At 42.7% G+C, this 23,165-nt stretch overlaps 1 protein-coding gene across 1 annotated transcript in view; it reads right to left on the bottom strand.

The window, feature by feature from the left end:
- The window catches only part of LOC147203323 (CUB and sushi domain-containing protein 3-like), a 299,067-nt gene that overhangs the window by 96,775 nt on the left and 179,127 nt on the right, over positions 1 to 23,165 (bottom strand). The window contains exons 49-52 of the mRNA XM_086114399.1: positions 20,910 to 21,095; positions 18,739 to 18,912; positions 3,356 to 3,538; positions 338 to 514 (exon numbers count right to left, since the gene is read on the bottom strand). Of these exons, the coding sequence (XP_085970525.1) occupies positions 338 to 514; positions 3,356 to 3,538; positions 18,739 to 18,912; positions 20,910 to 21,095 (720 nt within the window). The remainder of the gene's footprint in view (positions 1 to 337; positions 515 to 3,355; positions 3,539 to 18,738; positions 18,913 to 20,909; positions 21,096 to 23,165) is intronic.

Raw genomic sequence — 23,165 nt, 5'->3', positions numbered from 1 at the left:
CTTCACCAATTGCCACAGCGAATGTTCCGTTGTTTAAGTGTGGAAGCATGTGGAGACCAAGTGAACATGGAAAACACACAGTCGCATGCCACGGCAGCCACTAAATCTTTGTCTTCTGTGACATCACAGCTCAGGAAATACGAGAGGGCGCGAGATTCAAACTGCAGATGACGCATTCTGAATCTTATTTATTGATTAAACCGCTGTCTACCAATGATCTAATCACTTTTTAATGCCCGTTATGCATTGTAAAAGGGTACTAGAGGTCTAAAAAAAAAAAACTCTTCAATCTTTGGTCTGTGACCTTTTAACAATATTCTGTGCATACAATACTCACTTGTGCAGTTTGGAGCAATGCCAGACCATGTGCCATTCGCCAGACATTGGCGTGTAGGTACGCCTGAGAGGAAATAGCCTTCCAAACAAGAATATATAATGGAGTGGGAGAAGGTTGTGCCATTCACACGGGCAATACGGCCATGAGCAGGTGTCCCTGGGTTCCCACACTGCACAGCTGCAACAAAGGTGAGACATGAGAAAAGGTGAGGATCGCAGGGGAAAAACAATCGAGGACTTCAAATTTTCCATTTTTTGACTTGACTTAACCTGACATTTGGGAGCCAGGGAAATAATCTGTGTTGGTCTCTAGGTGTTTGAAGAGTTTTGGAAAAATCTGTTTGATATTACAATGATAATCATATTTATTTCTGAGTGAGATGATGCCTTGCTTTGGACCACGTGGAGTGTTTTTCTTTTTTTAAAGACTATTTAATGCTCATTAGAAAAGTTGGAAAAGGGTAAATGAAACTTATTGGCTTGTTCTCTCATTATGCCTATTTGCCTCTAATAAGCGGATGCAGGGAAGCCTTGTTTTTGTTTTAAGAGGCCGTGAAGCAGCAAAGAACCTTTCATCCATAGTCTAACAGCTTTATTTAAGGAATACTAATGAGCGAAGCAGGAGCAGCAATGAGTCACTCGCCGTCACGGCACTGATAGGGCCTCAACACAGGAAGTAGGCAGCTGTTAACGTTTAATGTGAATGTTTAAATACACTTTCAAAGATTTCATGCTTATAATGTTGGACAAGAGGCAAAGGCAATCAAGAAGAAGAAATTAACATTATCCAGTTACTGCGGACCATTGATAATATCATCATTGTATGAGTATCCTCAATTTACCACGTTAGTCTGCATTTGACTGAAAAGCTAACAATTTATCAACAATTTTAAGAGATGCAGCAGATTGCTCCAAACCATAGTTCATCTGGGATGACCACATTGAAATCAAACTAAAAAATCGAAGCTAAATTGGCATCATCAAATTATCATTTTACAACTAATTGCAATATTAATGAGAGGGTTTCCACCCAATGACTCTTGACCAACAGAGGCCTTTTTGCAAGGTGTCTTGGCGACTGTCGTTTTGGCAACTTTTGTATGGAATTAGAAATGATAGTTAATTTGGAAGACATTTGTAGGGACAACCCCAGCTCGTCATCCTGCAAAGGAAACTCAATCGGATACTGAAGTACATTTTCGAGTTGTTTTCTCTATCCTTTACTGTTGGCCATCTTGGCACAGTGACAGTGTCATTTCTAATATGGCAGGCCAACTCACCAGACCTTCTGAACTCTTCTTGAGATGTCTGTTTTTCATTCAATTTCTCTATTTTGTCACAGTCTCGCTCAATCACTCATTTCCTCTCGTCAGCCTTTTCTTTCACTGTTCTCACTTTTCCCCAGATTTCAAGATAGGCTGCCTCTTGTTTCATGTCTACACTTGCCTCTGTCCCTACTCTATCTCCTGACTGATTTACCAATATGTGCGTGCGTGTGGGTGCGTGTCGAATCAGGATTATGGAACCTGGTGATGGTGTGTGTGTGTGTGTGTGTGTGTGTGTGTGTGTGTGTGAGTGATGTCCTCACACACCCGTGAGAGTGTGCTTGAGCATATGTGCTAATTGTCAAATCTTAGTCACGTTTGTTTTCAGCATAAATCACAGTTTCACATTTTCCAGGGAATTAGGCAAATTAGTTTTCCAATTAAACTTGATCGAGAGGAGAAAAAAAAATCACTTCTGTTTACTTTTCATTGAAATTCAAGAAATTCAGTCAGTGCCATGCTGGTCTTGATTTCCTCCAGCCAGGACAAAAGTGGCCTCAATGAGAAAGTGTCCATTATGCTCAGCAGGACATCCATTTGACAGTCATTGGCAAGATGGAACCCAAAGGGAGCAGATACAGTGAAATAGCACAGAACCCCAATTTCTACCCTGTGGAACACCATATGACAGTGACATGACTCTGGACAAACTAAGGCTAACACGAAAAGCTCTGTCACCCAAAAAGCATCTAAATCTCTCCAGGGTGCAACCACGAATGACCATCTGGTGCTGCGAACGAGCCAACAGATTAATTACTCTGATCCATAGTAGCACACACTGCAGTTAAATTCAATAAAACTAAACACACACAGTTTCCAGTGTAATTTGCCAGGACGTCATTAAAAACCCATAACAGGGCCTTTTTGAATACAGACGTCAAAATACAGTTTATAGCGTTTATACAGTAAGTCTCATGTGTTTGTGCTTGTTGACTGGACATTTAAGTTATTGGGTTTTTTTGTATTTAAATGGGAGGCACGGTGGTCGACTGGTTAGCACATCGGCCTCACAATGCAGAGGTGCAGGGTTCGGTTCAGGCTCCGGCCTTTTCTGTGTGGAATTTGCATGTTCTCCCCGTGCCTGCGTGGGTTTTCTCCAGGTACTGCGTTTTCCTCCCACATTCCAAAAAACATGCATGTCAGGTTAATGGAACACTCTAAATCATAGGTGTCCAACTCAGGTCCTGGAGGGCCGCTCTCCTGCATGTTTTCCAAGTCTCCCTGTTGCAGCACACCTGATTCAAATGAGCAGGTTCAATGTCAGGCTTCCGCAGAGTTTGCTGATGATCTGATCATTTGAATCAGGTGTATTGCAACACGGAGACTTGGAAAACATGTAGGACGGTGGCCCTCCAGAACCTGAGTTTGACACCTATGCTCTAAATTGTCCCTCGGTGTGATTGTGAGCATGAACGGTTGTTTGTCTATGTGTGCCCTGTGATTGGCTGGCAACCAGTTCATGGTGTACCCTGGCTACTGCCCGAAGTGAGCTGGAATCGGCTCCAGCAGGCCTGCGACCCTTGTGAGGGCAAGCAGATTAGAAAATGGATGGATGGATGTATTTAAATGGAAACTATTATGGGTTAAAATTCGTGTTAATAAGTCACTTCATATTCCTGTCTTTTTGGGAATACATTTATTCATGATCGTGCATTGTTCTCTTTCAAAAGAATTTAACGTGAGAGTTCCCTTACATTTGCAGAATGGCTGTCTGCCTGACCACGTCCCATTGGGGAAGCAAATCCTCTCTGCTGAGCCGTACAGCGTATGTCCAATTGCGCAGGTGAATCGCACCTTGCTTCGCACTTTGAAGTTCCCTGCTTCCCTGCTAGCATGTGCAGGCGTGCCAGGATCCCCACAGGTCCCCGCGATGTTGCCTGTAGTGAGAGATAACCACACAGAGAGCAATGAAAGCAAAAACACAAGCTTGTGTGCCCTTTGGCAAACGCTACGCTCTCACAGATGAACCCTTTTGATATGTACCACCGTGAATCCAACTGTCAAGCAGCACAACGGAAAAAAATACTTTGGTTCATATATCTTTTGATTTGTTCTGAAGGCTGCAATGAAACACCCAAGACTCCAACGAGATGTTGTCACCAAACCAACAACCTGCAGGAGTAATACTTTTTAATGGTTTGACACCAGCCGCTCTCAATCTATAAAGACAGCGGGGTAGATATAAGTGGCAACAAACTGGGGTTGTGAAATATGACACACGAAGGTCGATCTCAAGAGCCTGGCGCACATTGTCATTGTTCCAAATTCTCTTCTCACAGCAATGTAGTGGAAGATACAGCAGTACTTTCCGCGTATCCCAACTAAATACACCTCAATAACTTCCACTGAACATTGATATCTATCATTAGTTGACATAACTGTTCAAAGAATATTTGTTGGTGGATGTAAATAAGACCAAGTAAAAGCCATGTCACAAAAAGAATCTTAGGCTAAAAAGTGGAGGGAGATGTGGTGACTGGTTATTCCTTGATGTTTCAGTTGCTATTCTGTTCTGTTACCTTTATCCTGTCATAGGCTCACTGACACCTTCTCAGTACGTCAAGCTTTCTTTGAGTCAGAATGTCAACTTTCTTCCATGTGTTCCCTATCCAGTTACTTTGTATTTTTGTGGACGAAGACTTTTACTTTTCAACTTCCGTGTCGTGTCTGCTTCTTCAAATTCCGCTACTCACGTGACAAACGAACTCCAACCTGATAAATGATGTGAACGTTTAGATCTGCGTGTTCTCACATTGCTGTAGGAAGGCTCTTCTGATGAACGCAGTGGAGCATACAGGCAGGCGACCAGAGATCTTCAGTTTGAATCAGTTCAGTTGGAATGGGGATAAAAAGACTCTTCATATAAATCACGTAAAGACGGTGACTTTTGTAATTTAATTTTGACCACCTTTTCTTGCTTTTGAAATCAATTCCAATTATCTGATGGCTTAATTTAGTTGACTAATATTAACTACAAATGATTTTTAATGTGTCCCACCAAATAAAAGGTAATGCAAATTCACTTGTATAGCACATTTTATGTACAAGACGATTCAAAATGCTTTATGTGTAGCATTATAAGCACTATAAAAAGAGACACAAAATATGACGATTTTGCAAAAACCATCATCTAGCACAGGGATGGGCAAACTACGGCCCGCGGGCCGGATCCGGCCCGTTGGTCTTTTTAATCCGGCCCGCCGAAGATCGATGCACAATTAAGGTTCGATTGCTTTCATTTCGTTTGGACTTGTAATGACAGGTATTTCAACACCAGGTGGCGCAGTTACTTCAAGTTGCAGAGCACAGGGAGGGAGGGGAAGACCAAGAAAGAGGGAGAGAGTAATGACCATGGAAGGGAACGTGATATGTATCTGATTAAACGAAGCGGGTAACAAAGTACGAAACATTCAGGAGATGCCTGGAGTCGGAAAGACTAAAATCTACGAGACTTTGAAAAACAAGGAAGCGATTCTTACTCAGTCCGATTCTGGCAATTTCCATGCTCAGAGTGAATTGCTTGTGGCTCGAGTAAATGAACATTTCCGAGAATGGTTTGAGAATGGCTTTCCGCAAACAAGAGTCGGAGAGCAGTCAAATGTGTAGAACGTGAACAGCAGGGGGCTCAGTACACATCCTTGAGGAGAACCGGTGCTGAGTGTGATGGTGGAGGAGAATGTTACATTATTACTGGCATACAAAGACATTGTGCTATCTTCTTTATTTTCTATTTCTATTTCTAACTTTTGGCCCAGCCCTCCACAATATTTTCTGCTTCTCATTTGGCCCCCCCGGGAAAATAATTACCCACCCCTGATCTAGCATGTTAAAAAAAACAATATGTGAACTGAATATACTTGACTGTGTCCCACAAACATGCTCACAACTCCAGCTCACATGGAAATGGATTTCTCGGGTGTGTGCAGTCTTGCTGCGGCTGCCTCTGCTCCCTTTCTCTCTCCTTGCCGCACTCTGCAAGATGATTGTCATTGGCTGGATGTTGCTGTTGATCAACGCCAAACTTGAACGGAGCAATATGGTTGGTTGGACTGAGGTTTACACGCAACAAAAGCATGGCAAAGTCTCGTGACTGATTTTGTGCTAATTTCGATGTAAGTATCCATCCATCCATTTTCTGAGCCGCTCATCCTGTGTGTACCTCAAGTACATCCTGCATTTTTGCAAGAAATCTGCTCCTTATTGTCTTAGAGATCATTTTCCTGGAGCTGTGCATCATTTCCTGTGTGTTGACTGCTTGCTCTGCCAACAGAGCAGCAAGCAGCTGAGCTAATAGTGTGTTGACAAAGCTTAACTGTGCAAAGCTCCTATCTTCTATGCACATCATTATTCAGAAGCACACAAATGGGTTTGTTCCGTCAACTGGAGATGATACGCCAGTGTGTGGCACGGGTAAAACATTGAGCATGTGTGAATACATTCGCTACCGTTATACTGCAGTCGAGTGTGTCTGGAGCGACTGCTCTTGAGTTGTCTCCATCTGAATGTAGTCTTGTAAAGCCACATATACGTGCCACAGTGCGTGCCCTCAGACAAGCCGCATGTGAGTTCTGCATGTTATTTGTGTTTGTGTGCGCGACTCCAAAAGCATCTGCCAGGACTTAATGAGACTCCTTAGTTTAGGTAAGGCAGACCGGTAACACATGCCCTGTGACAGCTATAATCTCACTAATTGGGATGGTGGAGGATTTGACTTCATGTCTTGTAAGGAAATTAAAGGCCTTCAACTCGACCTGTCCTGTCCTGCGAAAAACATCTGTGTACATTTTTGTCATGTTTTACTTTTTTCTTTCATGTCTTCTCCATCCAGCCCTGCTCGCTAGAGTCGGTATGCTCATCAAAGTCACATAATCATCATGAAAATGGAGCTGAATAGTTGAATTCTGAGATAGTACAACATCTCTGTCCTGTGAAACACACTTACAGATTATTTATTTATTTATTTTTAACTACTTTCATGGGATGCTTGAAAGGCGCACAGCCCATTAATGTAGAAATGTGAGAAAAAAAGACCAAAATGGGCATATGTGTTTTTCACAGGAAGGCAATGATATGTATTATAAGTCGGCAATCATTTGCTCACATAAAAGAAACATACGTTTCTTTTAAACCTTCCTTTTATACATTTTTTTTTTAGTAGATGTACTGTACTTTCTTTGCTCTTCGAATCATGAATGATTTATTGGGATTAAACCCGGGTGGCACGGTGATAGACTGGTTAGCACGCCGGCCTCACAATGCAGGATTCGATTCCGGGCTCTAGCCTACCTGTGTGGAGTTTGCATGTTCTCCCCTGTGCCTGTGTGGGTTTTCTCCGGCTTCCTGTCACATTCCAAAAACATGCATGACAGGCTACTGGAACACTCTAAATTGTCCCTAGATGTGATTGCGAGCGCGGTGGTCTATGTGTGCCCTAAGATTGGCTGGCAACTAGTTCAAGTTACCTGAAGACAGCTGGGATAGGCTGCGGCACGCCGGGTGACCCCTGTGAGGATCAAGCGGCTTCAGATAATGGATGGATGAAATTAAACCCTGAAGACATTAACTATTCTACAACTCAAATCCATTAAGAACAAAGAGCAAATGCAGACATTGTCAAGTAGATTCAAGTTCTTCTCGTGACTAGTAGGTATGACCAAATTCACCTATGCCGCTACTTCGGAGTGACAAGAGTATACACAAACAATGGTGCGTGCAGAGTTCACACTGCTACACGAAGAACAAAACGCTGGCAAACTGGTCTGCTGACTAACATTACATCTGGTTCAGTGAGTTGATCAAAACAAGTCAGCATTCAAAAGGAAGACAATCCACTTAAACGCTCACAAGAGCTTAAGGGTGATGGGACGGAAGAGCCCAGGAAGAAAGAGGAGCGCATCCAAAAAAAAAAGGTCTTTTCCTCTGGCGTGCTTTCAGATAAAGTCAAAGATGATGTCCTCCTATGGAGTGAATTGATACAGGAAACAACTTTTGCCTTGTCACGATGAGGTCATAGAGGATTGAGCGTTACTTTTTAGGTTATTTTCTACATTTTGCTTTTTGCAGGCACATCGAAACGTCGTCTGGTGTGTCTTTTCAAAAGTGGGAAATGCTGAAACGTTTTGGTCCACTGGGATGTGGTGAACAGTAATGGCCCATTATTTTTGGCACAAAGGCGCTGTTTCAAAAATTCGGGAAGAGCTCAACGGAGGAATAGTTTGAGGCCAGTAAATGTGCTCAGTCAGCTGTTAACAATCCTATTCTGTAATTTGTCTGAACCTTACTCATAGGCATTATCCAAATGTCTTTTTGCGCCACAGCTGGTTCATCACTGTGGCGACGGTCTACAGCAGGGGTGGCCAACCAGTCAGAGACTAAAAGCCATTTTTTTTTACTGTGTTGCTGCAAAAAGCCCCATTGCGCATGTGCACGCACACACACACACACACACACACACACACACACACACACACACACACACACACACACACACACACACACACACACACACACACACAAACACAAGCTGCAGTAGTTACTTACTACTTGGGTCAGCTTGCTACATGTTCAGTGGGAGGTCATTCCAGAGCGAGTGACCAGCAATAGAAAAGGCTCGATCCCCTCTGAGCCTCAGTTTAGTTCTTGGTACTTCTAATAATGTCTGGTCCGCAGACCTGAGCCGCCGGGCAGGTGTGTAGGGGCGGATGAGCTCAGAGCGGTAAGGTGGCGCAAGATTATTCAGAGATTTGAAAACAAATAAGAGGATCTTGAAAATAACTCTAAAATGTATGGGGAGCCAGTGAAGGGATGCCAGAGTAGGAGTTATGTGCTCCCTCTTACGAGTACCAGTAAAGAGGCGAGCAGCGGCATCTGGACCAGCTGAAGGTGCTTAATGGAGGACTGGCTGACTCCAAAGTAAAGGGCATTGCAGTAATCGAGCCGGGATGTGACAAAGGCATGAATTTCTGTCTCAAAGTGTTCATGAGCGAGGAGAGGTTTTATTTTGGCCAGCTGTCTAAGGTGAAAGAAGCTGGATTTAATAACGGCACCAATTTGCCGATCAAGTTTGAAATCACTGTCAAGTTTAAGGCCCAAGTTTGAGACTGTTGACTTAAGATAAGGAGACAGGGGGCCCAAGTCTACAGGATGGAATGTACAAGGGCCACTGGGACCAAATAGTATCACCTCTGTCTTCTTTTCATTGAATTTCAAGAAATTTTGTGCCATCCAGGTTTTGATTTCTTCCAGGCAGGATACAAGTGGCCTTAATGAGAAGGCGTCTTTTTTGCTCAGTGGGACATAGATCTGGCAGTCATCTGCATAGCAGTGCAAGGGAATACCATGTTTTCTTAAGATGGAACCCAATGGGAGCAGATACAGCGAGAACAGCAGAGGCCCCAGAATTAAGGCCTGTGGAACACCACATGACAGGGGAGCAGTGTGTGACTCAGAGCAGCCAAGGCTGACACAAAAGGTTCTGTCAGCTAAATAGGACCTAAACCACTCAAGAGCACTACTGCCAATGCCCACCAAGTGGGCATTGGCAAACGAGTCAGCAGAATACTGTGATCCACAGTATCAAATGCTGCAGTTAAATCCAATAAAACTAGACACACGTCTCCAGTGTCATTTGCCAGGAGGATGTCATTAGAAAAGCACCGAATAAAACTGAAGCGTTTACAGAGTAGCAGTGACTAATAAAACTGAAAACTGCTGGAGCAGAGTCTGGCTGGAAGAGGTGTACTATCAGACAAGTGCATTCCCACACAGGAGGAAGTGGAATTTTATTTCTTTCTTTCTTTCATTCTTTTATTTTGGGTTATTGAAACCCCCCTGTCCTGGGTACGACGTTAAACTGCATCCAACTGGTCCTCCAGGTTGGGGGTTGGGCGTGAGGTTAACAACCTCACCCTGTAAAACAAAACCTGTTACAGAAACGACGAGAGGAAGCCATTCCGGTAAACCACGGCGAAGAAGAGACGGCACATCCTTGGATGTATCTATGACGGGGCCGGGTGAAATCCAGCAGGAAGCCCGACCCCTGATGACCCCGATCTTTGGAACCAAAACCAACACCAGAGTAGGCACCTGGAATGTGCGCACAATGTTCCAGTCTGGTCGCATGGACCAGGTGCTGAAGAATATGAGGGACTATCGCCTGGACATCTTAGGCGTTAGTGAAATGAGGTGGACGGGGCAAGGGCGTCTCGTGGTTGATGGAGCAACTTTTCTGTACTCTGGGAAGCAAGACCACCATTCCCATGGAGTCGGCATCATCCTCTCCAATAGTGCAGCAAAAGCATTGATTGGATGGAAGCCGGTGAATGAACGGATTATTACAGCAAGGCTCTACACCAGATATGCCAAAGTAACCATCGTACAAGTCTATGCCCCAACCGAAGCTGCCTCAGCGGACGATAAAGACACCTTCTACAACCAGCTCCAGACCGTGCTTGAGGAAATCCCCAGACATGACATCAAAATGCTGATTGGAGACTTCAACGCAAAACTGGATAATGACAGAAGGGGCCTGAATGCCACAGTTGGACCACATGGGTCTGCAGGCTCCACGAACGACAACGGGGAGAGACTGTTGATGCTAACCAGTACCAACGGCCTCAGCATTGGCAACACCTTTTTTGAGCACAAGCGGATCCACAAAGTAACCTGGGTTTCACCTGGTGGCGGGACCCAGAACGAACTGGACTACATCTGCATCAACACAAGGTGGCGCTCGTCATTGCTCGACGTTCGCTCCCACAGAGGTGCAGATGTGGGTTCAGACCACTTCCTTGTGGTGAGTAAAATCAAGCTGAAGCTGAAGAAGGTGAAAAAGGTGCAGCCCAAGAGACCTTACGCAGTGGACAAGCTAAAGGATAACAACATCTCAGAAAGCTTCTGTGAGGAGTTGAGTAGGAAGCTCAAGGTATCACAACACCTTGCAAACATTGAGGAGCAGTGGAGTATGTTCTCTTGTGCCATTGCTGAAACTGTAGAAGCAGTTATCAGCAGAAAGAGGGGTACCAACAAAGAGAGATGGATAACAGACAACACCTGGAAGTTGATTGATGAAAGGAAAGTGGCCAAGATAAAAAGAGAACAAAAGAGGAGGCTCCGGAGCTGGAGGATGGAAGACGAGGAGTACAGGCGCTTGGACAGGGCAGTGAAGAAGAGTTGCAGGAAGGATAAAAGACAGTGGCTAGAAGAGAAAGCAAGAGAGGCACAGGAAGCAGCCGAGAACAACAACACGACGACCCTATACAAGATCGTGCGGGAGCTAACCAACTCCAGGAGCAGCTCTAGCGTGCCAATCAGGAGCAAGGATGGCAGGACACTTCTAAGCGACGAGGAGCAAGAAGCAAGATGGCTGGAACACTTCAGGGAGGTTCTCAACCAACCAATGCCTCCCGTGCTCTTCAATTTCGATCAAGAGACACCAGCTCCAGCTCTAAATATTACATCGAAAGAGATATCCGAGACTGAGGTTGCCAAAGCAATCAAGGGCCTTAAGAACAACAAGGCACCGGGACTCGATGAGGTAGCTGCCGAGATGTTGAAACACGGCCAAGACGCTGTTGTGGAGAGCCTTACCCACCTGTTCAACCTGATTTGGCATGCTGAAGAGGTTCCTGCCGACTGGAGACGTGGGGTCATTGTCACGCTTCCTAAGAAGGGAAACCTCGCAGACTGCAATAACTGGCGGGGCATTACACTGCTGTCAATCCCCAGCAAGGTATTCTGCAGTGTCCTGCTACATCGCCTTAAAGATGAAGTGGATAACATCTTGAGGGAAGAGCAAGCCGGTTTCAGGAAGGGAAGGTCTTGCGCCGAACAGATCTTTACCCTTCGAAACATCATAGAGCAGTGCCAAGAACTTCAGACACCACTCATGATCAACTATATCGATTTCAAGAAAGCCTTCGACAGCATCCACCGGGAGTCACTGTGGCAGATCGTCCAGCTGTATGGTGTACCCCTCAAGTACATCAACATCTTCAGGTCATTGTACCACAACTCAACCTGTTGTGTCAAAACCAACAGTGGCACAACTGATGATTTTGACATTGTCACTGGTGTAAGACAGGGTTGCATTCTGTCACCCCTACTCTTCATCATCATAATTGACTTTGTGATGAGGAAGTCCATCACAGGGGAAAAAGTTGGTATCAAGTGGGGAGGGAGCAGACTAGCTGACCTGGAATTTGCAGATGATTTGGCTCTGTTAAGTCACACCCAGCCCACACTCCAGGAGTTGACCAACAATCTGCATGAGCACGGAGTTAAGGTCGGTTTACGAATTAGCCAGGAAAAGACCAAGGCCATGGCCGTCGGACAGCACCAGCACCTTCAACCACTCACTCTACACCAACATGACATAGAGTACATCGACAGCTTCACATATCTTGGGAGTAACATCTCAAATACAGGTGGTGTGGAGAAAGACGTCAACAGTAGACTTGGTAAAGCTGCGGGAGTGTTCCAACGCCTCCGCAACATCTGGTCATCGAAAGCCATCACTACGACCACCAAGCTACGCCTCTATATGGCAGTGGTTATCCCAACAGCGATTTACGCCTGTGAGACATGGATGAAGACAGCCAACATTACCAACAAGTTAGATGTCTTTCATCGGCGTTGCCTGAGATCCATCCTGAGGATCTCATGGAGAGACCACATCACCAACGAGGAGGTGATGAAGAGGGCAGGAGTGGCTGAACTGTCAGACATTGTCTCTGAAAGGAGAAGGAAAATGATCGGCCACGTACTCCGGCTGCCAAGAGAGAGACCGGCAAGTGTGGCCATGGACTGGATGCCAGAGGGTGGAAAGAGGAAGAGAGGTAGGCCAAAGAAGACGTGGAGACAGACTGCCAAAGAAGACCTCAGTGAGATGGGTGTCAGCTGGCATGGAGCAAGAAGGGTCGCCAGTGACCGGAACAAATGGAGGAGGCTCGTCGCCCAATGTTCCAAATAGGAGCGGGCGGAACTAACTAACTAACTAACTATTGAAACCCCCCATTCTTGCGAGTTGTCAATGTTAGTCTATGTCTGGGGGTGAATGGGATCTTGTTGGGGTCTCCCAGGTGTGAAGGGTAAAGCGGAGGCAATTTACTGCTCAACGAACTCCTTACAACTCGCATGATGAAGAGAATTAGTTTGTTCTGATATCAATGATACCATATCAATGACATCATATCGAATCAAATCATATGGTTGTGTCAAATCGTTAGGCCAAATATCAATACGGATCTTGTTGGTCAAAAACATATAGTTACACACACAGTTAAACATTATCGAAACAGATTATCGACATACATACACACACACACACACACACACACACACACATACATACATATATACTTACAGTATATATATATATATAGAGAGAGAGAGAGAGAGAGAGAGAGAGAGAGAGAGAGAGAGAGATACAGATATATCTACTCTCTATCTATCTATATCTATATAGATATAGATATATAGATAGACACACACACACACACACACACACTGTTATGTATCTGTATGTTCAAACCAGTGCTTTCATTATTGACCTGGATTAAATGTTTAACGGAATTAAATTACAATAATGAAGGTTTGCTGCCTGATTGTCACAAAAAGAGGGAAACAAGTGTTGTTCATCACTGCCCTGAATGCGCGTTTCACAAGTTGGTCTGCGAGTGTATCCACTTTTCATTTAAAATCTATACCACCACCACTTCCTGTCTGTTTTTCTTTTTTTTAAATTTTGAATTACACCCCACCACCTCCTGTCTATCAGTACACCCGGTCCGACAGTGCACCCCCTTCGGCCAGAGCTTCTTGGACTGCTAGAAAACTATGGGCCTCTTCGGATTCTTGTTTTTGCCTTGGAAATTTTCTTTCCTACCCTTTTCAAGCGAGTTGAGATATGGAAATACAGTACTTGGAGGATAGGATCATTTGAATTGTGTCATGCAGGGGTGTCAAACTCAGGTCCTGGAGGGCCGCTGTCCTGCATGTTTTCCAAGTCTCCCTGTTGCAACACACCTGATCATGACGTCTGATCTGCAGGTGAAACAATTATTCAGAGCTGGACATACATATCCTGGAGAGCAGGGGGTGGGGGCTGCCACATTATCTTCTCTGCTGCCTTAACTAAGCTGGTCATCTGAGCTTTATATTTAACAGTTAGGTTCCCAAACCAACTGGTTATTCCAAAGGACAGGACTGACTCAATGGTCGCTCTGTCGAAAATCAACATAATGCTTCTGCCAACTCCAAATATTCTCAGATGCTGCAAGAAGTGAAGACACTGATGGATCCTTGAGCAGACATTTGATAGGTGTGTCTGCCAGTTAAGCCTGCAATCCCTGTAAATCCCCAAGTATTTGTAAAAGGAGACCTGCTTGATGTACGCACCATTCATAGAAATGGGTCTGTGGTCGCCAATTGATTTTGAGTTAAATACCATTTTCTCAGTTTTTTTTCCCACATTTATGCTTTGGTGGTGCTCATTACACCAGTCAACAAATGTGTCAATTCTGTCACAGTGACTACTAGTCACTAGTGAGCAGACTATGGATCACTCTGTCATCTGAAAATGTTACGATATACTGATTTGGTTGGGAACTAACACAGTCATTTGTATATATGGTGAACAGAAAAGGTGAGCTCATGCAACCTTGGGATGCCCCGTGCAACTCACAACCTCATCAGATAATGCAGAGTTAAATCTCATTAGCTGGGGTCTTTTTCATAAGGAGTGTTACCACCTAAGAAAGGATTGACATTCAACTGAACATGTTGAATGATAAAGAAACTTCAGAAATAAGCTCATCTCAAGTAAGCACAAAACACATTGCTGCAGCAGAGACCTTGAAGAAAAGTGTAAGAATGAGAACGCTCACTGAGAAAGGACAAGCACTGCATGAAGAAAGCGTAAATAAGCTTCAAGCTCGTTTCAAGGTCAATTATGACAAATGGAAAACTGCTGCTCAACAAGCTAAAACAGCACTTGATGATCCTGTTGGCGCAGAATTGCACAACCACATTGATTGCATGAAATACACCTCAGAAGAAGTGAAATAAACCAATGAAGAGCTACATAGTTGTGGAACTCCTGACGGACACACGCAGCAGATTGGACACATGATACAGTTTCGTAGATCACGCAACAAGCATGAGCAAATCTTGCAGAAGATGAGAGTAAAGTGATAACAACAACAAGATGCAACAGTAGAACTAGCAGCAACTGAAGCCACTCTTAACGTAACGGCCAGATGGAATGTGAAAGAAAGAAACTAAAAGCTCTTGAATTTCAGAAAAAAAGTAAGGCTCGCAAGACAGAAAGCAGAGAATGTTGAAAACCAAACAGTGTGAAAGCATAAACGGAGAAACTTGAACATTTATAAACCTTGAAGCAAATGAATGCTGAAAATTTTATAAACAAGACAGCAACTCAGATGACAAATTATCAGAACTTTCTTCATGAAGGGAGCAGTTCAAGAAAAAAAAAAGCAATTAAGAAAATCAATCTGAACCCAGGATAGAATCTTCATGCCTCAATCCAAGTGCACGGAGATTCGCTATGTCACAAAACAACACTAGAGGGATGCAGGAAAGCGCAGTTACTGCATTGGCCATTGCTTTCGCCAAAGCCATCAAGATAAGCTCTCTATCTGTACCAGAGCCTGCAGGTTTTTAATGGCAAGCCAATTAAGTACATTGGAAAAGGGCTTTTCAAATGCTGATCGAAAGAAAGAACATCCCAGTAAAGAAAAAGATCCACCACCTCCGCAAGTATGCTGGTGGTCCTGCAAGAAAGGCTGCTGGCAGTTGCTTCTTGTTGAGAACAGACACAGCATATTATCCAGCTAGGAACAGTCTGGAGGAAAGATACGGAAGTTCATTTGTGATTGATAACAATCGCAAGCAATGTTCTAGATTCCAGTGTTGGAGTCCTAAATGACCGGCAAATGCTCAGCGACCTTCCTGGTATGCTTTTAGCTAGTTGGAACTGGAAAGTAATTGAGACTGAAGAAGGGTGTGGTTCATTTCCAACATTTAAAAGCTTTGTTAACTTTGCCATGAGAGGCCAAGGTAGCGTGCGATCTTGTGAATTCTCTCCATGCACTCAGAGCAAATGATTCAGAGAAGATGTAACCTCGCAAGGCTTGAAATATTGCAGCAAAGACAAAAACAGTGCCGAAGAGGAAATAGAAAGAACAAAATGCGCCTTCTGTGTGAGATTTGTAAAATAGATTTTTAGCGTGAAATTTGAATATGTTCACGTAGTCTATCAACTATGTTGATGTCTTGTTGCTTGAAATGTTGCTGCTGTGAAGAATTGTGTGTAATATCATTTTGCAAATGTTAGTCGGGAGTAACCTTTGCTAAAGGGGTCTTAAATGTTGCTTGCAGGCACCTTTCCTAAACATTTGTAGAATTCTAACGATCCTCCCCTCAAGGTACTTCTAGTTAATCTCATAGAAGAATGGGAAAGGAAATTTCCTTGACCAAAACAAGGAAGCATACATACATACATTTTCCAAACCACTTAATCCTCACGAAGGTCGCGGGGGTGCTGGAGCCTATCCCAGCTGTCGTGGGGCAGTAGGCGGGGGACACCCTGAATCGGCTGCCGGCCAATCGCAGGGCACGCAGAGATGAACAACGACCCACGCCCACACTCACACCTAGGGACAATTTAGAATGTTCAATCAGCCTACCATGCATGTCTTTGGAATGTGGGAGGAAACCGGAGTACCCGGAGAAAACCCACGCAGACCCAGGGAGAACATGCAAACTCCACACAGGGAGGCCAGAGCTGGAATCGAACCCGGTACCTCTGCACAAGGAAGTCGACGTGCTAATCACTGGACTACCGGGCCGCCCCAACAAGGAAGCAGTGGTTCACATTTTTTTTTCAACTTGGGACCCAATTTTGATATCAGAACTCTGGCAACTCCAGACATTCAAAACAGAGACAACTTTACCAGAGATGAAAGTGGACTTTTCTGAAAATCCAAGAAAAATAAATAAATACACACACACACACACACACACACACACACACACACACGCGCGCACACACACACTTGGCCGATCACGCATGAATCAGTTTACACAAAACGCTATTCAAATACTCGACAATCAATGACTAATCTTCCTTTTGTGTGCACACGTGCACCCTTTATGGCTTCCATTCTCGACGAAATTTCGAAATCTCTGAGAAATGGCGAGGTCATGAGAATGCGAGGCGAGGCTATTACTGTTGTGGCGACGGCACTCAAGTTCAGCGAGCCTCAGCAGTAGATAGTCCGCTGCTCCCTGCTGTGCGTGCTTCAGCGCGAACATGTACGCAAGCGCGTCTTTTGATTTCAACCAATCAGCGCCGACGCAACGACGTCACAGACGACAACAGCGAAGCTAAACTAGCCGAGAAGACACTCGAAGTCGGACGGACACGTTTTTCTGCCAATCTGTGTGTGTTCCCTTTTTGTCCAAATATTTTTTTTACGACAACTGTCTTGTCCACGGTGTCTTTTATTCGTTCCACTGGGGTTTTTTAGCAAGTGTGTTTATAAAGACACGAAAATCTCTTTACTGTAACTAGTGTTAGTGTCTCAACATGGCTACGCTCGTGAAAGCTAAAAAACGAACTCAAACGTGTCTTCGTTCAATGTTGTCAACTCATATCCGGATTAATTTTAGGCAAATTTTCCTCAATTCTCCGGAAAGATTTTCACAAAAATTTGAAAAACCCGGAATTCCGGGAAAATCCGGAGGACTTTCATTTCTGCCACTTTCTTTACTTTTGTAACACATTTAGGCTATTTCTTGTATGAAAATGTCGGTTAAAGTTGTTCTAAATTGAGTGTGCAATATTATTTCATTTTATTTTAACAAGAGGATTTTTTCGTTTCTTTTTTAGTTTGCATCCATGTGGAGCTATCCAGGTGATTTGTGTTGACGATAGTTCACTAGCTGCTCGTAGATTAGCTCATACTCAAAACTAAACTAGCAATGCAACTGAAACCATAGTTGCCCGACCGGTATAACACATCTCAGTTAGCACAAATTCAACTTCACACCCAATTATATCAACAAGTGACGACTAACACTACATTTACATGAGACAGCATTACTTTGTGGTGGGTTTGTTTTTGTTGGAAGTATATAGCCGTTGTTTTTCTAACTCTTTGTTAATTTACCAAGATGTCTTTGTGGTGAGCTATGATGTGTATCTTCAATAGAGTGACAATTGTTGTGGCAATGTGGTTGTATGCGGAAAAAAAAACAAACTGCCCCTGACACTTGAGCTAATATGCGGCTGATCTGATTTTTGGTGCAAAATTATAAAATGTTTCCACATACCCCCAATTTGGTCACATATGGTTATTGCTGTTTGGTGCGAATGAGTACAGTACTTGCATTATTTTCCACGCAGCAATCGATCATTGAATGCAAGCACTTAAAAAACAAAACAAAACAAAACAAAAAAAACCCTTAAAAGAAAACAAACTCGTAACGGTTTCACTCATTGTAGCAAGGGATACCATTGTTTCAAGTGATAACTATTGGCACAACAGTTAAATAACTGAGGAGGAGAAGGAGAAAGAATTTGACAAAATGATACATTTGTGTCATCTCTGATCATGAACTAAAATGTCCATATACTGTATATTAGCCCAGTCTTAATTTCAGTGAGCTGCATTTTTGTTTACTCTTCATTAGGCCATGAAAATGCATCCTAATTTAGTCCCAGTTATTATTATTTTTTATTAATGGGGTTTTTAGTCTCATCTGGTCTAGTTTTCATCCGGTGAAAAATCTGCATTGATGAAAATATTTTTGTGTAGTCTTCATTAACGAAATTAACACTACCTATAACAGCCCATCCATTGTGAATTGTTGATTTCAACAAAAATGTACAAAATGCTGTCAGGATGGTGATGCTTGTAATTACATTTTTGTCAATGTCATAGGAAGCTGAGGGGAGAATAAAGACTTTAACATCTCATTAATGTGCACAAGTATGTTGTCTAATGTGATTCTATTAGAGTGGTGTGTGTGTGCGTGTGTGTGTGTGTGTGTGTACCTGAGCAGTGGGGCAGCGGGCCACTCCAATGGCCATTAAGCTGACAAGTGAGGAATGAGTCTCCCACGAGCTGGCAGTCTCCAGAGCAGGAATATTGCACCGTAGAGCCAAAGGTGAACTTTTCTCCAATCATAACTCCGTGTGGAGGACATCCTGGGTGTCCGCAGTCCACCTCTGCAGAGAGTGAGCAGTCAAAAATAAGAATATCAATGAAAAAACAAATGGATGGAAGAATTGCGATTGCATGGCTCAGTGCCTTTCATAAAACAGAAATCCATACAGGCAGTACTGTATGTGACACGATTTCATTCTTCTTAAACACCCACCGGATTGCTAAAAAAAAAAAAAAAAAAGCTTAACACATACTGCTCCTTTATTCGGCCCCACTGGGGTGCACTGGAGTAAGACAGAGTAAGAGCAGTTCATCAGCATATCCACAAGTAAACCTTTATTATTATTATTATTATTTTGTCTCTGCAGAATACAGGACAGTTTTAATTGGAAAACGTTCGTGTATTTTCTAAAAATGACTATATTTGGTGTGAAAGTAGGCACACTGGTGTCTCTGTGTTGTCAACCACATGTTGTCATGTTCTCTTTGTTGAGTTATGCACGGTTTGTTCTCAACTCAACTGTATTTATAGAGCACTTTCAAACAGCCACTAACATATACAACATGTTCTACACGGGTTTGGCTCCTTTTGTCCTTTTGAGACAAGCTATTTTCATTTATCTATTCCTTGCCTTTTGCAAGCGTTTATTGGTTCATCTTGTTTTATCCTGGCTTATTGTAACCTACGTCATTAGTTGTACTTCGTCAGTCTGGCGCCATTTTTTTGTCAATAAATACTTTTTGTCCAAAACTTTTATCTGAGTCTGCGTTTGCAGAATCTGATTCTGTCCGTATCTTTCCGTACACATGATAAAATGTACGGTATACAGATTGCATGTATATTTTGAAGGTCACTGGCCATGCACTGTATTGGTAGTTATTCTTGAGTTTGTGTTGGTTAATTACCACTGTCAAATGCAAGTTAACGTCTTTGTTACCGATTTGTTGCTTTACTGTTGTATATGTTAGTTGTTCCATGTACAGCCCTTTGTATGCAGCGATGGCTGTTTGAAAGTGCTCTATAAGTACAGTTGAGATGAGTTGAGGTAATTTCCAAAAAATCCAATTGATCGCCATCAGCCATTAATACCTTCGGTTGGAATACATTGTGTCCCTTGCATTTTTATATGGTTAGAAGAATTGTGTCGTTTGCAAAAATGTGAAGTCATTTCTCTCAGCATGGGAGCAACATTACAATCTCAAATACTGCTGCACATACTGTACATTCGAACACAAGAGGCTACTTTTCAAAATTGTTGCACTTTGAAAAAGCATTCCACTCTATTACTTAGATATGAGATGAGCAACAATTTTCAGAAAAGGCTCCCAGTCGAACCATTTATGTACACTGTTCACAATTGAGAGCAGAATAAAGAAGAAATGATAGACACTGTAAAACTGGATATGAGAGTGAAAGACAGAGACGGAGAGAGAGAGAGAGAGAAAATCAAAAGACAAATGATATTTGGTCAATCTAAAAAGAAAGAAAAAAATAAAAATGAAAAAGGGAAGCAAATACAAATGAAAGATAATGAAAAAAGGTAAATAAAAGAATGAACGAAAGAAACACAAAAAAGGAAAAAAGAAAACCAAGAAAGAATGACAGCAAAAATGGGGAAAAAACAAGATTGAATGTAAATGAACAAATAAAAGAAACAGGAAAGCAAGCAAGACAAAATATGAAAAAATACACAAAAAAGGAAAACTAAAGATTGAAAATAAGAAAAAAAGAGGGAAAGGAAAATGAAAGAAGGAAAAAAGAAAACAAAAAACAAATGAAACTAAAACAAGGAAGAACACAGAAGAAAGAAAGAAAAATACAAAAGAAATAAAAACAAAAGAGCAAAAGAAAGAAAAAAAACTAAACAAAGGAAAAACAAAAGAAATATAGAAACAAAAAGAGAAAAAAATGAAAGGAAGAATAGACCATCCAAAACAAAATAAAGAAAATCTAAGAAAACAAAAGAATAAAAGAAAGAAATAAACAAGAAAGAGCAAAATAAATAAATAAAGAAAGACAGAACGAAAACATGAATAATTGTTAAATTAACCACAGTACCGATGCATTCTGGCAGAGGTTTGTCCCAGTGGCCAACTGGTAGGCAGGTTAGCACCGAGGAGCCAAACAGGTCATATCCAGGGTTGCAATTGTAGAACACCACACTGCCAAATGTAAAGTTGCCGTGCTCAATCTTGCTTTCACGGATTGAATTGGCAGGGATGCCAGGGTCTGTGCAATTCACCACTGTATGGAAAACAAAAAGAAAAAACATGTACCGGTTGGTTGCTTTTTATGAGAGCTCAAACAAATCCGAGGCATTTGGGGATCACGACTAAAAAAAATACAAAAAATACTGGAGGCATCATTTTTGCCTCGAGTACCGAATACCCACTTATTTTCATGGACACTGTCAAGACCAAAAACTATGGGGAGAGATTTCTCTAAAATCTTACTCATGTTTCTAGAGAGAAAAATAGTGTGCTGCTCCACACAGTTTAAATCCATCCATCCATCCATTTTCCGAACCGCTTGATCCTCACTAGGGTCGCGGGGGGTGCTGGAGCCTATCCCAGCTGTCTCCGGGCAGTAGGCGGGGGACACCCTGAATCAGTTGCCAGCCAATCGCAGGGCACACAGAGACAAACAACCATCCACACCCACACTCACACCTAGGGACAATTTTGAGCGTCCAATCAGCCTGCCATGCATGTTTTTGGAATGTGGGAGGAAACCGGAGCACCCGGAGAAAACCCACGCAGGCCCGGGGAGAACATGCAAACTCCACACAGGGAGGCCGGAGCTGGAATCGAACCCGGTACCTCTGCACTGTGAAGCCGACGCGCTAACCACTGGACTACCGGGCCGCCCACACAGTTTAAATGTAAGTATAAAATGAAAGACCGTTGGTGAAAATGTGTCTTCAGCACTATTGACCAAGAATGTTTTTTTTGTTGTTGGTGTTTTTAATCTGCATATCCGATTTTTCAACTGAATTTTGATTTGGCTATCCAGATATTAAAATATAAAAAACTAAACAAAAAAAAAGATATTTATTTATGGTATTCAACCTTTATTTATCCAGGTAAGGCTATTGCAAACAGATTATCATTTGTGATATCAACCTGGCCAAGAGACAGCAGACAAGAGGAAAACTAAGCAAAATACAAGCAAAAGTAAGATGATATGAGAAGTAAAATGATATGCAGCGCAAAACAACTGCTCCAGGGGGGTCAAACTCATGTTTGTGCAGGCCACATCGTAGTTAGGCTATCCCTCAGAGGACCATTATAAATGTGAGCCCATATACAGTAAATACATGATCGCCTGATATCACGGTGTCCATAAAGTATCTTTACCATTTCAAAAATGTATTAAAAATGCAATTGATTAGATATTTTACTCAGATTTGTTCTATTGTATTCAGCGTTTATTAAAGGTTGTTGTTTTTTTTTACCTCTTTGAATACACTTCTACATGGGCACCATGAGTTGCATGAAGCACATCAAGACGGGACTCGATTTCTTGCCCTGTTCGCTGTAGCATAGCCTCATCAATTGTGGCAATGGCATCAGTCATCCTTTGCTTTAGGTCAGTAATGTCCCTTATCTTTGTTCGATACACGATATCTTTAACATCGCCCCATAGAGAGAAGTCCAGGGGAGTGATATCTGGTGAACGTGGCGGCCAAGGAATTGGCCCATCCCTCCCAATCCACCGGTCTGGAAATGTTTGATTGAGGAACCCACGAACATGCAGCCTCCAATGTGGTGGTGCACCATCTTGCTGAAAAATGATGGTTGGTTGAAGGTCATTCAGTTCAGTACAATAGAACAAATCTGAATAAAATATCCAATAAATTGCATTTTTAATACATTTTTGAAATGGTAAAGAGACTTATGTACACCCTGTATTACACACAAATCTAATTTTAAAATGAGAAGCCATTTTTTTAGAGCTGTCAGTTTAGCGCGTTTTTATTGGCATTAATTTAAACGAATTTTAACGGGATAAAAAATTTTCTCGCGAGATTAACGCGGCACACGTCACAGCGGATGTTACATTGCTCTATAAATAAACCAGAAACAAAACAACAAGTGCGCTGCATAGGTCCACGCACGTTTGTTTTGCCAGCCACTGCAGCGCGAGACACCGAATATGCATACTTAAAGAGTTTATGAATGGAAAGTTTACTTTTAAAAAGTTGCCAGATTGCTCCACTGACAAGACCAAAGTTACCTGTATCATACAGGTATACGATTATGCCACTGACGCGATTGTTACTTGTTTGGAACTATTTTGTGTGGAAGGTTACAG

This window comes from Hippocampus guttulatus, chromosome 6 (assembly GCF_054856545.1).
Source record: "Hippocampus guttulatus isolate MCC_2025c chromosome 6, RoL_Hgut_1.0, whole genome shotgun sequence".
In the NCBI taxonomy this organism is placed as follows: domain Eukaryota; kingdom Metazoa; phylum Chordata; class Actinopteri; order Syngnathiformes; family Syngnathidae; genus Hippocampus; species Hippocampus guttulatus.
The sequence above is the reverse complement of the archived record's forward strand: the minus strand, read 5'-3'. Positions and strand labels throughout refer to the sequence as shown.